The sequence below is a fragment of the Polypterus senegalus genome, chromosome 1 (assembly GCF_016835505.1).
Source record: "Polypterus senegalus isolate Bchr_013 chromosome 1, ASM1683550v1, whole genome shotgun sequence".
Taxonomy (NCBI): domain Eukaryota; kingdom Metazoa; phylum Chordata; class Cladistia; order Polypteriformes; family Polypteridae; genus Polypterus; species Polypterus senegalus.
The window spans coordinates 121,636,228-121,652,259 of NC_053154.1; the positions used below are offsets into that span (position 1 = coordinate 121,636,228).

The window sequence follows — 16,032 nt, forward strand, 5'->3', positions numbered from 1 at the left end:
TAAGTAAGAGACAATCTGTTAACTGTGCATGAGATGCTTACAAATGTGTCAGGAAAAGTAGAGAAAAAATATCTACAGGTATGTCATCCACAAAAATTGTTTATGTATGTGTTTGTACATGAAAATCAAAGGGAGTATTAGATTACACCCTCAAACAGAATCCAACGCACTCATGTAATAAAAAGTGAAAAGTACATTTCTGAGGTTAGCAAAATTTAGACTGGCACATTTAGTCACCGGACTACAGAAAGACATAGCATAGAAGCTATATAGAAAAGTGTTCCCTTTGCTCAGTATATGTTACAATATGTTAAGTTACTCCTAAATTAGGAGTGCGCAACATATATCTACGATAATATCTTAATAGTTGTTTTAATGATGTGCAAGCTGAAATTATCTAGTATGTCAAAAGGAAACAATCAAAAACATGCCTTGAGAGTTCATGCTTTCACTTTCTCATGCAAACCAACAGGGCAGACTACTGCACATGTGCAAAGTGAACGCATAGATGTGCACGGTCAGCAAGTTAACCTAGCAAAGATGATTGAGCAAACAGTACCAGGAGATGAAACAGCCTCGCAAACTACTATATATATATACTGTACATATATCTGCTTTTTCATGTGAATTATTTCATAATTATCATTTTTTAAATGTATTTATTTCATTTTGGCACAAAAAGTATTCCAATATTTGAATGTGTCACTGGAAAGTAAATGGAAGTAGATTACATTCAGGATACTTTAGCACACTAAGAGGCAAGGAAATGTCAAGAATTTAAAGTAGAAACATTGATTTGCTTTAAAAATTAGTTTAATTAGATACTGGAGCAACATAGGTATTAACTATGGAATCACCTTAATGGACTGAATGGCCTTCTCACTTTTATCAGAATTTGTATTCATTGTTGCCTTGGTCAGAGTGTCAGGCATAAGAAAAGAATCTTTATTAAAATGCTAATAAAACATTGTCAAAAATGTCTTTTAACCCTGATCCGGATTCATGGACAACATCCATTTATTAATTTCTCCCTACCCCTGTCTTCTGGCTTTGGCATACATTAAGAGCTCTGTACTTTTATTTTGCTTAAACAAGTCATTCTTGGTTGTCCTTTTAGCATCTTTCTCTCTATTCTATCCTAATGTGCTACATTTTTCTGACTTTTTCTTCTTAGAATATGCCTAAGACACTAAAGTTGTTTACTGCAGAGTAGATTAGTCTTTAAATAGTGGGCTGTCCTTACGTACCGTTTGTCATTTTTTCAGCCATGTAATGACAGTGCCAATTTGATTTCCTAAAAACACAGAAGACGCAAACTTGCTTCTTTTTTCAGTCCAAGAAGTCCTTAGTTTATAATTCTTTTTCTTTGACACATCCATTGTTGTATGTGTAAAGTAGCAAGTGCCTGCTACAGTCTGCCAAAATAAGCCAACCATTAAAGTATATTTTTTCTAATTAAATCACATTTTTATAAGATTTTTTTCACCCTTTGTTCTCTAATGTCACATGTAATTTGATTATCAATAGTCTCTTGCACTCTTAGATACCCCTGTATTTTATTATGAAAAAAGTGGACTAACGGAACTACATTTTTGAAGTAAAAATTCAAACAATCTCCTAATAATTAACCAAGAAGTAACTAGGCACTTATTCTGTAACGGGGAAGATACTTTTTACCTGAGGAGTGGCAGAACTGAAGAAACAAGAGTTGAATGCCAGGCTTAAGGAATTTGTTGACAAACTTGGGAAAGTGATCACAAATTATAACATCTACAGGGATGGTTAGCAGCTTTAGCTTCCTTAGTATACAGATCTTTAGCTTCTTGTCTTTGTGATTTTCAAAAATACTGTATCTTTCCATGAGAAAGAGTATTTCACATGTGAATTAATTATCATTTCACAGATGGCAATTGGTTTAGCACAAAATACTGAAATCATAACTGGAAGTGACATATGTAGTTATTGGATTTGGGTGAACTTTCTTATATTTGGTAAAATCTGAAATCATAGTTAAGCAATTAATTCCACAAATACCACAACGTTCTCAAACTTGCTTAATCCGATTCAGGGGGATGAGACATTAGAGCTTTATAATTCTTTAAGCTATAGAGTGAGAGAGAGATTTTCCTTCTTTTTATATTAAGTAAAAGTGAATAAGGAGACATTAGGACATTATCATAGAACCAAAAACAGTGGGAAAACGCAGACTCGCTATCATAAGAATTATATATTAAGAGTCAAAATAAATTTAATTCACAATGTGGCACAAGAGTGCCTTTTGATTCAGGATGTTAAATAAAGATATATTTTGGTGATTATTTTATACCCTTGTTAATGTTTGTCTTTTATATAAGTTTTTCTGTACCCTTAATTGTATCATTGCTTACTGTATGTCATAGGGTGTGTTTTATTAGTGATTATTATTTTACTGAGAAGTCACAATTCAGAATTATAATATTCTAATTTTGTAAAAAAACATTATATTCAATAAAAGTTATAAATACAGTAAACCATATCAATACACATATTTCTGATTCAGTTATATGTTGGTAACATAAAGAAAAATGAACTACTGCATATCTAAGCACTGGTAAATCTGTCTGTGTTGTGTATTATATTAGATCCACATATGCTTGTGGACATGCTGTTTTCATTTTCACCTTCCAGACTTAATTTATGTTCACAACTGTCATTGATTTGTATATAACATACCAGAATATGCATTATACCTTGCTGATAGATGAATGGCATGGCTCCAAAATGTTACATGGGAATGGAATCCACAACTTGAACAATTTTCAGCCTTTTAGGTAGCTATTATACAAAGGCACGTGGTAATTTTCTTGACATGGAATCTTCATATGTGTCAGAAGCTGAAGTCATTTATCCACTGTGGTACTTTAGTAAAGTTGCCTTGCAAATCTAGGAGCTGTCATAATGTAGTACATTTACTTGTATAAATGAGAAAAGTTTGTGCTATTTTATTTATGCGGCAGTGATAATGAAGGCTTTCTGTGTTAGAATGGCTTTACTCAATACAGGTTATGCATAGTGTACTGTAATGTTAGATTTAAGGTTAGGGCTAGACATGTTACTGTCTCCAAGCAGTTGGGCTCCAGGCTAAGATACAGGCTTCTATGTGGAGTTTCCATGTTGCTGCCATGTTTGTGTGGATTTCCTCTAGGGACTGATATCCTCTACCTCCATCCAAACGCCAGGGCAGTAGGTGACATTAAATTACAGTACTTAAATGTAAGTATGTTTGGTTAACCATTAATCTGATAATGAATTTCAGCTTCTAGTTATCTTCAATAAAATTAAATAAAAGAGATAGATAGATAGATAGATAGATAGATAGATAGATAGATAGATAGATAGATAGATAGATAGATAGATAGATAGATAGATAAAATGTAATTTAATTAACTTTGTAATATTGTTTTCCCTTTATAGACTCTGTTAGAAATGTGATCAAGCTACATTTCACATGTCCTTTGAAGGGCCACTACTGTCTCTATAGCAAATCCAGCTTCACTCTCAACAGTAGACAGCCTCAAGTCTGGATTCAGATCATGTTGATTGTTAAACAGGTAGGTCTTTTAACAAATAAAACCTGACCTCCACGTATATTAGATTAAATCTCTTTTCCACCCTGCATGCATATTAATTAATAAAAGATATCCAAGAGCCAGAAAACAGAGCAAAGCCTTGAATTTTATAGCTGTAATATTGACTCTCTATCAATGTAGAGTATAATTTGCTTTGACTGATATCTATGACTTGCAGAATTCACAGGAAGCAATTTATGGTGTTTGGAATGTTAGATGTTATTAAAAGAGGTAATTTATTTACCTTTATTATTTTTTATATTTTCATAATGACAAAATATGAAAGAATGCTGTTCTCCCCTCATCCATCATGTGTCCTCAATGCAGTTATATCCTACTCTTGACTGCAATGGGAAATCATAATAATTCTGAAAATGAGAGGCTGACTTTTAAATATAAATCTTAAAAACTATGTGAAATAAAGATGAATTAAGGTATATATTCTGTACACACAATTAAAAAAAACATCTTAGTTCTGGAATAAATTGCTCTTCTGGTAGTGTGCATCTTGCAGACTGAAATATTTTTTCTTTCTTCCATTCAGGTTTCTTTTTTCCCCAAAGATAGTTTTTCCCAATGTGTTTCAGGGCCTACACTCCCACCTGAGCAACACATTTATGGGCCATTATGTTGAGATATGTTGATAATGAAATTGTAGACCCAATGAATTACAACCTTTATCAACCCAAGACATCCGTACTTAGGCATTTCGTTTTATACCCTGGGTAAAGTATTTTTAGCTAACTCTCTGGATTACTGTTTAGCCCTACTCTGGGTAAAAATAGAAGAAGGTAGCTGGTGAAAGGATCTTCCACACAGCGATCTCAATAAATTCATAATTTATGCATTAGGCAGGTATTGAGCTAGTCATGACAAGATAAACTTTTGTAAATAGCTGGCATCCTTGCTGATTGCTGGATGTTCCTGTGGTCTAAACAGATTAATTCCAGTGAGGATGAAACATGATACATCTGTAGCAACTTCATTAGGCTAAAAAAATAGATGATGAATGTCAAGCACATCGCATTTGGCAGATAATGCTGTACACAAATTATGCCAGCTGGGATTATGCTCGTGAAGAAAAATTATTCTATGCTATTAATAACAAATATGCATTTTCAAAACTGAAAGAAAATTGTTCATATTGCAGAGTTAGCACTTGATTTACAGTTACAGAAAAGTCATGAAACCCGCAGGGCTTTTTTCATAGTATGCACTGCAATTTTTATTAAAAAAACTGAAATCTGTCAATTTACACAGCTGTGTCTGTGAATGCTGGTGTCACCCTGCCCTTTTACTACTCACTAAGGGAGAATCAGCACTGAAAATACTGTATATGTTGGATAGTAGAGCTTGTTTTTACTTGAAATCCAGTATCCATAGATGTATACTGGATTACAGCAGACTGTCTACCATGTACCAGTATTGTACAATGTCTGGTTGAAAGAGTTGGCCTTGGTCATCAGTGCTGTGCTATAAAGGAACTTGGATACCCACCAGTTTATTTTCTCAAGGAGTGCTGTTCTCTGGAGTTTTTCTTTCACCCATTATCAGCTAGCCATATCTTACTTGTAATGTTAATGGACTTTATATCATCAGAGCTTGTTTATGTTCATCTTTGAGATTGCTCATATTTCAAGTGTTTATATTTATACATGTTGCATGGATTTGAAATTCAAAGTCAATGCAATATATTTGAAAATAGAGATAAAGGATCTGAGGCTACACTGAAAAATGAAGTCAATTAAGCCAAACATGAGTGAATACAAAATACATATACAAATTGTATTTTTCCATTTTGTTTTCATTTTTGTCAAGAAGACAAGCGATCGTAGACCACTAGCCAAAACTTCGGCCTAAATGAATTTAAGATGATCAAAATCTATAAAAAAAAACAAAGTTAATATACTAGTTTTTAACATTTAAATTAAATAATTTAAAATTGAGTCTTTTTTCTGTGATAATAAAATGTATGTTTAGAAAATGACAGGGATAGGATCATATTTTGTAAGCTATAGTTTAAGTGAACTTTTGAACTAAGGTATATCAGATGCTGTGCGCTTCACTCTGAAATATTTAATTAATCACTAAAAACAATACGCTTTTTTAAATGTATAGTAAGCTGGAAACATTTGTCTAGTTGTAACTGAATTTAGGATAAGAAAGGCAATGTGCTTTTTATGCATTTTCTATTTTATGCAATGTTTAGAATAAAAATTAAGGGATAAAGAGAAGTACTGATTCACGCCAGAACAGATTACCTTTTTCAGGCAAAAAGTCATTTGGAATATGATGGCATTTCAACACACTGTTGCACCAGGAAGGCATGCTGTAAATACATTTTAAAATAAAGACTGGTTTAACTTTTCATCCTAAAACAGCAGAGAAAGGAAAACTCTGTGTCAGTTTTACTGGATTATTGTAAGACCTTTCTTTTCCTTTAGTTGCTTATATTTTTAATATACAGTACTATAAAGTCTGTAAGCTAAGTAGGCAATTAGTTAGTATATTATGTTTTTTATTACTCTCACTTAATCATTTGTTATTGCATTTTTTCTTTGTGCTTTCATAATTAACAGAAAACATACTATTACAATATTAATTTGTCCCAGATTATTGCATTTAACTGGTCTTAGAAGTTAATTTTTTTAGAGGTGTCAACCTATGGGTTTCATTGAGGGATTCAGAATTGAATAGGAATAGGGACATAAAATACATGACAGCACAGATTACTGCAGGTATACAAACCTGTTAATCCTCCATGACTAGGTGCTACGAAAAGAAGTCTGGAACTACAAGGGGAGGAAAATCCTGGGAAAGACAGATGGATAACCTTGGGTGTTCCCCTTGACAGGCTCTAGACAGTCATTTATACTTAACTGTTGTTAATGTAAAAAAGGGGCACACTATTGTACAAAATCTTGAAATCTTTTATATTTTGTATTTGTTCATTTCTAACTGTCTATAGTGTAGGTGGGAGGTTATGGAGTTTGACTACATTTCCATAGAGTGGCAGAGTTAAATCACACTGTTCACTCACTGCATGGCCAAGAAACAAAAAGTGCAGACAGGCCTTCTAGTGATGTTGTTTCCACTTTCTAGTGTTGTATTTCTAGTTTCTGAAGAATGATGCTGAACTCCTGTATTTTGAGACAAACAGTAAGCTAATCCTTATATGTATTTAAAGACTTACAGTAGTTCTAATTGTTTTTCTAACAAGAAAAAGAAATGATTTAAATGGGTGTTGCTTCAGTAGTAATTCAACATGAGCGTAGTATTATTATTATTGTTATGATTTTTTTTTTAATATTCGGTAGTGGAGTGAGGGAAAAGTTCAGCATTATGTCACAACTCAGTAAACCAACTTACACTAAGAGCTAGCACTTGGATGGGCATTCTTCTGAAATTGTCCCTAGAAAGTTTAAATTTCCTGTGTTTTTGACTTGACATATGTACAGGTTTACCAGTACAGTACCAATTGATGTGCCATTTAAAGCCTTCCTCATATTAGTTAGGGGGTAAGCTGGTATCCTGGATAATGAACCATCTATCAGGCACACTCAATGACAATGTCTCTGATGTGGATGTGAGCAACGCTGGATCAGTGTGATGCCCAGTGTGATTTTTTACTCTGTGGTGTACTGAGCTAGTTAAATCACTTCAAGACTGGCCCACCAAATTGACAAGTAAATTAAAGGGCAGACTTGGTTATTCCCTTTAATTTACTCTGGACCCTGCACTCTGCACTCTGGACCCACTGAAGGTAATAGAGAAAAAGAGAACACTTTAGTTTAGGTACTGCAAAAATACATTTATTACTCATTTACTCCTAATGTAACAAGACCTTAACAAAGGCTTCATTTGGGCTTCATACCGTGTTTCCCCAAAAATAAGACCTACTCTGAAAATAAGCCCTAGCATGATTTTCAGGCTGCTCTGTAATATAACCCCTACCCCAAAAATAAGCCCTAGTCAAGATCGTCAGCTGAAAAGTAAGGCGCCTAAGGCCAGGTTTAAACTTCCCGGGATGCGACATGTATGCCTGAAACATCCATTAAATTCCACCTTGCTTGCCACAATACCCTTTAAAAAAGATATTTAATGATTACATCCATCAATTCGGGGATGCACTCATTCCAGCAGCATTGGCGCAAGACAGAAACAAAATCTCTGGACAGGGCAACAGCTCATCGCAAGGTGAACACAAGAACACACATACACTGGCGTCATTGTAGCTTCACCAAATCCCCAAACCTTCACGCCTTTGGATGGAGAACTGAGCACACTGTGGAAACCCACCAGGAAAACGTGCAAACACCAGGCAGGGATCACAAGGGACATGACCTCCTGCGAGACAGCAGTACTACTGCTCTGCCACTGTGCCACCCCATATACAATACAATACAGTTTATTTTTGTATAGCCCAAAATCACACAGGAAGTGACGCAATGGGCTTTAACAGGCCCTGCCTCTTGACAGCCCCCCAGCCTTGAGTCTCTGAGAAGACAAGGAAAAACTCCCAATAAAAACCTTGTAGGGAAAATGGAAGAAACCTCGGAAAGGCAGTTCAAAGAGAGACCCCTTTCCAGGTAGGTTGGGCGTGCAGCGGGTGTCAAAAGTAGGGGGTCAATACAATACAATATACAGAACAGAACAATTCCTTAATACAGCATAATAATAAAAATTTTAGAAGTACAGTTTAACAGTAGATGATATGACATAATTAGGTTTGGATATTTTTAGAGTCCTGGAGACCTCATCCATCTAGCTGCCTCCCCATTTGGCCATTCCATGGCTGAAACGTTGTCTCGATGAAAGGACCCTCTTTCCCATGATTCCTGTGATCCTCCATCAGGGATGACTTTACCATAGGCAGGCAAACAACTTGGCAGGTGGGCCGTGGCACCAACTGCCACATGTGTAACTATTAGCAGTATTATTTAAACAAAGTTAACGGTTTATCTGTAAAATGGAACATACATATTTTTAATGCACTTCATCATGAAAGTGATATCAAGTATAAATCTAAGAATTCTAAATGTGTAGAGAGCTGGAATATTATAAATTTAATGTGTTCTGTGTGGCGATGCTGCTTGCCGCTGCTATCAGGTCAGAAGGAAGCCCCAGAAGCGCATAGCGATTTAACAACTGCGTCCATTTTAAGATGATGTTTATGAAGGTCAGCTTTAATGATAAAGTAAACTACAAGGTTAAAACCGCAATTTCCATTTAAATCACAAAATAGACATTTTTATTATGTCCTTATTTTTTTTCTCTGTGGCTCAAATACGCCACCGTATTGTGAAGGGGCAAAAAAAAAAAGACGGCACAGAAGATGGTATGTGAGACTTTTAAAATATATCGTGTCGTTACTTTGTGGAATATGCGACACTTGAATATCGGAGCACCACGAATGCATTTGTATGTTGGCATTTTGCTTCACCACATCGAACCATTCATCAAACATCAAAGCAAGCACATCGACCCTGGAGGGTCCTAAAAGCGGCTGGAGTAGCAAGAAATTCGGGCAGAAATTCAGGGTTTGAATGTGGAGAGTTATGATGACATTCCAGAAGAAGATGACATGACCGTATTTGGATAAATATACTGTATATTGTTGTACATGAATAAACATAAGATATCCCCGAAAATAAGCCCTAGTGCATCTTTTGGAGCAAAAATTAATATAAGACCCTGTCTTATTTTCGGGGGAAACACGGTAACAGTTATAAAACATCAGAAGATACATAGGTTATTCATCTCTTTGCAGCGTGGCATATTGACAGGTTGGGAACATTACTTACGCTTACATTGAATATGTAATATAAAGAGGAATGTGTCTCAGTTAAGCTGTGTCAGACCAGTCCAAAGTAAAATTTTGTTAGTAAGTCACATTGCAGAGATGAATAAACACCTTACTGATGCTTTGTGTTATGAAGACCCAAAGGAGTTGTATATTAAGGTCTTGTTACATAATAGTAACAGATTAATAGATGCATTTTTGCAGAAGCTAAACAAAAATATTACTGAGAATGAAAACAGAACTGAGTGTCATTATAAACAATGCTGCACACTAATGCTGACACACTCATACTCACTACTTACAGCCAACATATCATTCAGCAGAAGATTTCCAGGAAACGTTACTGGGGCTCCTTTATACCAACAGCAAAATCCTTGCATTATGTCTCACTATGATTGTGTTTGACAAGTCAGAATTTTTTTTTAATTTTCTTCTTTTTAGTCGATCTGGTGTGTGTTCAGACCATAGTGTATGTGTGTGAATGTATATATGTATATTTGTTTATTTAAGGAGCCAAATTTTCCCTGAGAATAAATAAAGTTCTGTTTATCTACCTGTCTAGTGACAATTATGACCAACTTAATAAGTCGGTTGCTTTTATTTTACCCCTCAGAGCCTGTCTACAGAACCTTTATCAATCAGTGACACATCTGTTCAACTTCTGAAGTCACTGTGGGATACAACTCATCTTAACAGCATTTGCAGCTTTGAATCTGCAATGATACATGCAGCCTTTCCTCAGAATAAGGTAATCAAAAAAGAACAGACCCTGTGAATAGCTGAGTAAATCACCGCATAACAGATGAATGGCGACAGCTGTCATCTTCAAGCAATATGTTTGTCTTTTCTGACATGCTGTGTATAATTAAGCTTTGCTTTAATATATTTTGTATTAAAATAAATGGCACAAGGCTTACTGAATATAAAAAAGTGTGGCAATTGCAGCCTCTCCTAAATCCAAGCCTTTTTTGAGGGTACTTGCAAGTTTTTTAAATATATACACATTATATACTATACTTGCTGACTGAGATTAATCCTCTCCCAATGTTAATGATTATTCTATATAGTGCACATATTTTTGTCAACTGAGAGTTGTGGTGAATTTCATAAAAACAAACCTGAGGCTATGTGGCCTACATCAGTTTCTATGACTCTGTGTTGCATGTTGACTTTCTCTTTTATTTCTACCAATGCTCTGACACTGAATTAATTATGTTATTTGAAAAGAGTTCTACTAGAGGACACTGTCATTATCAAGAGACTAGCCAAAACAGCTTCAAAGTAGAAAAACAACAGCAAAAGACCCAAGAAGCCAGGAGAGGAGAGGTTGGGAGCATGCACACATGGCACTAGAATTTGCTTTCATGATAATGTGATGAATATGTGGCAGAAAGAGGCCAGTTTAAGTAATATTGTGACTTATAATAGAAGGAGACTCAAATGATGACTAAGTAATTTGCATCACAAAGCAATAAGAAGTTCAAGGCATGACCAAGGGCAAGGCAAATGTTAATTTAGAAGTAATTTCTAGCACATATAGTCATAGTTAAATATATGATCAGACAAAATGTTGCCAATAAAAGAAGAATTTGGTAAAATGAAAAAAGTTAATGTCATGTTATCTAATTAATTTTCACTTCTTGTAAAAGTGGTAAAAAAATAACAGCTGCTGTTCAATGTGTCATCTGTTTCCATTTATGGAGTCTTACTGTTCCTTTTGGTGTTGCAGCAGCATTAGTTACAGTATTAGGCATTTGTTTTACGTGCAATGATGAAAGTAGCATTTTATTTACAAGGATAGGGGGGACTCCACAGGAAGACTGCTTTCATCTGAATCTTTTCCACGCATTTTTTTTGTTTTATTAATCTATAATTTAATTAGTTTCTAATTTGCATGCTTACATTGTGTTTAGCATTGCATCCTTATATTTACTTAAAGTTTATTTATGCTTTACTTGACTTTTTTAGCAAGCAATAAGATTTTATTTAAAGAAGATTTTGCAATAGAACAACAAAAGGATTACATATACAGTAATCCCCCATCTATCGCGGAAGTTACGTTCCAGACCCACCTGCGATAGGTGAAAATCCGCGATACAGTAAGACCACATTTTTTTTTTATAGTTTAAGCCTTAAAATACCCATCCCACACGCTTTAAACACATGCAAACTTGTTAAAACACACTTTGTAAGCACATATGATATGTGGATGTCGGGCTAAGGATATGAGTAACATCTCTCTATTGTAAAACATTTTAACTTCACGCAAGATAAGAGCTGCTGTACAGGCTTTTAAATGATTGACAGGCAGAGCGACAAGCTGAAAAAGCATCTTGGCAAACGCAGCACAGAGCCAGCACAAAGTCCACTTCTCCTTAGCGTGCACTCAGCATTCCCTCTTCACAACACAAAGTGGCAGAAGCGTAGCGCACCTCCGGGGAGGTGGGGTTTGAGCGAAGCGATCGTGACCAGATTCGCCAGAATCTCGGCAGAAGCAGCACAAAGCCAGTAGCTGATCTGTCCACTTATGTTTAGCATGCGTTCAGACCTCCTCCTTCACAACGTGGGGAGTGTTATAAGTGCTGCGAGAAAGAGATTTAACCACGCCCGGAGCAGGAAATAAAGGACAAATATTGTTTTTTACAAAAGTTTTAAAGTACAAATGAAAACAATGCATATGTAACAATTCCCATGAAAATAACAATCTCTTTAAATTGTTTATCCGGTAAAACGAACGAGGGGGTGGGCGAGCAGGGGGCGGAGGCCCCTAGTAATAATAATAGTATTAATAAATCCGCAATGTAGCAGGGGCTCGATAGCTGAACCGCGATAGAGCGGGGGATTTCTGTAAATTAGAATGTTAATAGGAAAAATTGCTTCTGGGGCTTTGTGAGCGTCACACTGTGGTAGTTACATTTTGTTGATGACCATGTATAATTTTTATTGAATATTAAGAACACAAATTGAGAAAAATAAGGAGAATATTAATGTCCAGCTACATGTAGTATAGCTTGAAAGTTGCTGAGCTAGACTGGATAATACAGAGTAGAAGGGTCAAATCCTGCTGATGACTCACTGCATGTACCATATTGAGTTACATTACAAGAGGTGTTCAACAGGGGTGTCATTACTTCTATTATTGGACTGGATGTTTAACACCTTTGCCCAGACTATAAAAGGTGTTAATATAAAATCAGTGAAGATTGAGTAATTTATATAGTACATGCAATGAAATTCAGTGAGCTGTCCCCCATTCTGATGTCTAAAAGACCTCTCTGGCATTGATGGAAAAAAAAAATTATGAAAGCTGTGTGAGGAGTAGTATTTTCTGTTAACATTACAGCATTAGAACCATTTTGACAAGAATACACAAATCTTGTTCACTCAGATGTCCAAAATAACTGAGTTGAAATTTGAAAGTCTGTAAAGTTGTACTCTCTACTGCACTACTTGGTAATTTACTCCATGCGTCTATGTCTGTTTATTTGAAAAAACAAATGTTTGAACATTTTGTAAAATTTGCTGTTAACAAGTTCAACTATGTCCCCATGTTCTTGATGGAGATTTCATTTTAAAGCAAGAGCAAAGATCCACTATACTAATTCCCTTCATAATTTTAAACACTTTGATCTTGTCACCTCTTATTCTCTGAGCGAAGCGAGCAGTCTGCTAAAACAAGATGCACCTTGGGATTGGACACCTGCCTTTTCAGTGTCCATGCAGATCCTGAAGGCTGAACTCACTTCTTTACCAGTGTTGGCACTGTAACCTGTGACACCTCCAGTACTGCACTCGGTATGGCTCAGAAAGGCTCATTGCTTTTCCTTTCCTTCAGGCCAATTGGTTTAACATATACAATACAATACAATGCAGTTTATTTTTGTATAGCCCAAAATCACACAGGAAGTGCCGCAATGGGCTTTAACAGGCCCTGCCTCTTGACAGCCCCCCTAGCCTCGACTCTCTGAGAAGACAAGGAAAAACTCCCAAAAACCATGTAGGAAAATGGAAGAAACCTCGGAAAGGCAGTTCAAAGAGAGACCCCTTTCCAGGTAGGTTGGGCGTGCAGTGGGTGTCAAAAGAAGGGGGTCAATACAACACAATACACAGAACAGAACAAATCCTTAATACAGCATAATAATAAAAATTTTAGAAGTACGGAGCAGAATTTAACTGTAGATGATATCACATAATAAGATTTGGATATTTTTAGAGTCCTGGAGACCTCATCCATCAAGCTGCCTCCCCATTTGGCCATTCCATATTCTTGACAAGTGTTCAATACCTTCCTTGATAATAATTTTTAATTTTTACCTGTGGTTCATATTAAGCTAAATTGTCTATAGTTTCTTGGATTGGTCTAACCACCATTCTTATATTGTGTGTTTCCCCAGTGTGCCTTTGTGTGATTTTTGAAAAGTGTGTGTCAAGGGTTTATATACTGTATGTGTTATGGAAAGAAAACAAAATACTGATGGTGTTGTGCAAATTTTAAATCTGGGATCTGCAGCTTGCAGAATTTTGTAGACACACACAAAAAAAACACATAATTCATGATATTTCGGAAAGTTGAAGGTAATCTTACTCTACTTAACATTAACTTCTTCTTCTTTCAGTTACTCCCATTATGGGTTGCCACAGCGGTATCATCTGTTTCCACATTTTCCTGTCCTCTGCATCTTAAACTATCACACCCACCACCTGCATCTCCTCCCTCACCACAGGCCTCCTCTTAAGCCTTCACCTCTTCCTCTTTCCTGGCAGCTCCATCCCTATCATCCTTCTGCCAATACAGCATCTCTTGTCTGCACATTAACGATATTTTGTGGTTACTTGTTTTGATTGTTGGCTTCTTGTGGGGTAAATATATTGTTGCATATTTTCTAACTATACAGTATACTGAACTTGACTGCTGTCTAATACGCATTATACTTTGGACAGTTTGTATATTTAGTTTTGCATACCTTGATAAATTGAAAAGATGCTATTTTCTGACACTTTAGTCTTCATTATTAATCATACTTGGCATAAAGTAGAGTCAAACAGATTCTTTTGTATCTGTTTATTGTGTAACACTCATATCCTGGAAAATACGTACAGGATAGCCAAGAGTCATAAAATAAGTTCATTCATTCATTCATTCATTCATTCATATCCGAGGTGGGTTAGTTGCCCAGACTTCCCTCTACTTCTTCCAGCTCTTCGGGAGAATAACTCCCAGGCCAGCCGGAGACATAGTCCCTCCAGCGTGTCCTGGGTCTTCCCCGGGCCTCCTCCCGGTTGGGCGTGCCGGAACATCACCAGGGACTCCAGGAATCCTGATTGCCGAGCCACCTCATCTGACTCCTCTCTGCTCTACTCTGAGCCCCTCCCGGATGACTGAGCTTCTCACCCTATCTTTAAGGGAAAGCCCAGACATACATTTCAGCCGGTACGAGTTTGTAGATCGACTGGTAAATTGAGAGCTTTGCCTTACGGCTCAGCTCCTTTTCACCACGACAGACCGATGCAGAGCCGCATCACTGCGGATGCCGCACCGATTGTCGATCTCAGCTCCATTCTTCCCTCACTCGTGAACAAGACCCGAGATACTTGAACTCCTCCACTTTGACCATGCTCGGATTTGGAGGTGCTGATTCTCATCCCAGCCGCTTCACACTCAGCTGCGAACCGATCCTTGACCCCTTCAACACCCTGGCTGCGCCTAGAAATTCTGTCCATAAAAGTTATGAACAGAATCGGTGACAAAGGGCAGCCCTTGGAAGCGGGCTCGACTTACTGCGGCAATGCGGACCAAGCTCTGACACGGTTGTACAGAGACCGAACAACGGTCGAATGCCTTTTCCAAGTCCACAAAACACATGTAGACCGGTCGGGCAAACTCCCATACACCCTCCAGGACTCTGCTAAGGGTGAAGAGCTGGTCCACTGTTCGCGACCAGGACGAAAACCACACTGTTCCTCCTGAATCCGAGGTTGACTATCCGGCGGACCCTCCTCTCCAGAACCCCGAATAGACTTTTCCAGGGAGGCTGAGGAGTGTGATCCCTCTATAGTTGGAACACACCCTCCGGTCCCCTTTTAAAGAGGGGACCACCACCCCGTCTGCCAATCCAGAGGCACTGTCCCGATGTCCATGCGATGTTGCAGAGGCGTGTCAACCAAGACAGTCCTACAACATCCAGAGCCTTAAGGAACTCCGGTATCTCATCCACCCCGGGCCATGCCACCAAGGAGTTTTTTGACCACCTCGGTGACTTCAGTCCCAGAGATGGGAGAGCCCACCTCAGAGTCCCCAGGCTCTGCTTCCTCATTGGAAGGCATGTTAGTGGGATTGAGGAGGTCTTGAAGTACTCCTCCCACCGACCCTAGCGTCGAAGAGCCGCTGTTCGCTTGGCCTGCGGTACCTATCAGCTGCCTCCAGAGACCCACAGGACAAAAAGTCCTATAGGACTCCTTCTTCAGCTTGACGGCATCCCTCACGCCGGTGTCCACCAACGGGTTCGGGATTGACCACCTTGCGGCCACAGCTCCGGTCAGCCGCCTCAACAATAGAGGCACGGAACTGGCCCATTGGACTCAATGTCCCCACCTCCCTCGGGGCGTGGTTGAAGTTCTGCG

General features: G+C 37.5%; 1 protein-coding gene across 6 annotated transcripts in view; it reads left to right on the forward strand.

The window, feature by feature from the left end:
* Positions 1-16,032, forward strand: part of veph1 (ventricular zone expressed PH domain-containing 1) — a 220,293-nt gene that overhangs the window by 112,786 nt on the left and 91,475 nt on the right. For all 6 annotated transcript variants that reach the window (XM_039757110.1, XM_039757100.1, XM_039757148.1 and 3 more), the window contains exons 11-12: positions 3,454-3,590; positions 10,025-10,159. In XM_039757110.1, the coding sequence (XP_039613044.1) occupies positions 3,454-3,590; positions 10,025-10,159 (272 nt within the window). The remainder of the gene's footprint in view (positions 1-3,453; positions 3,591-10,024; positions 10,160-16,032) is intronic.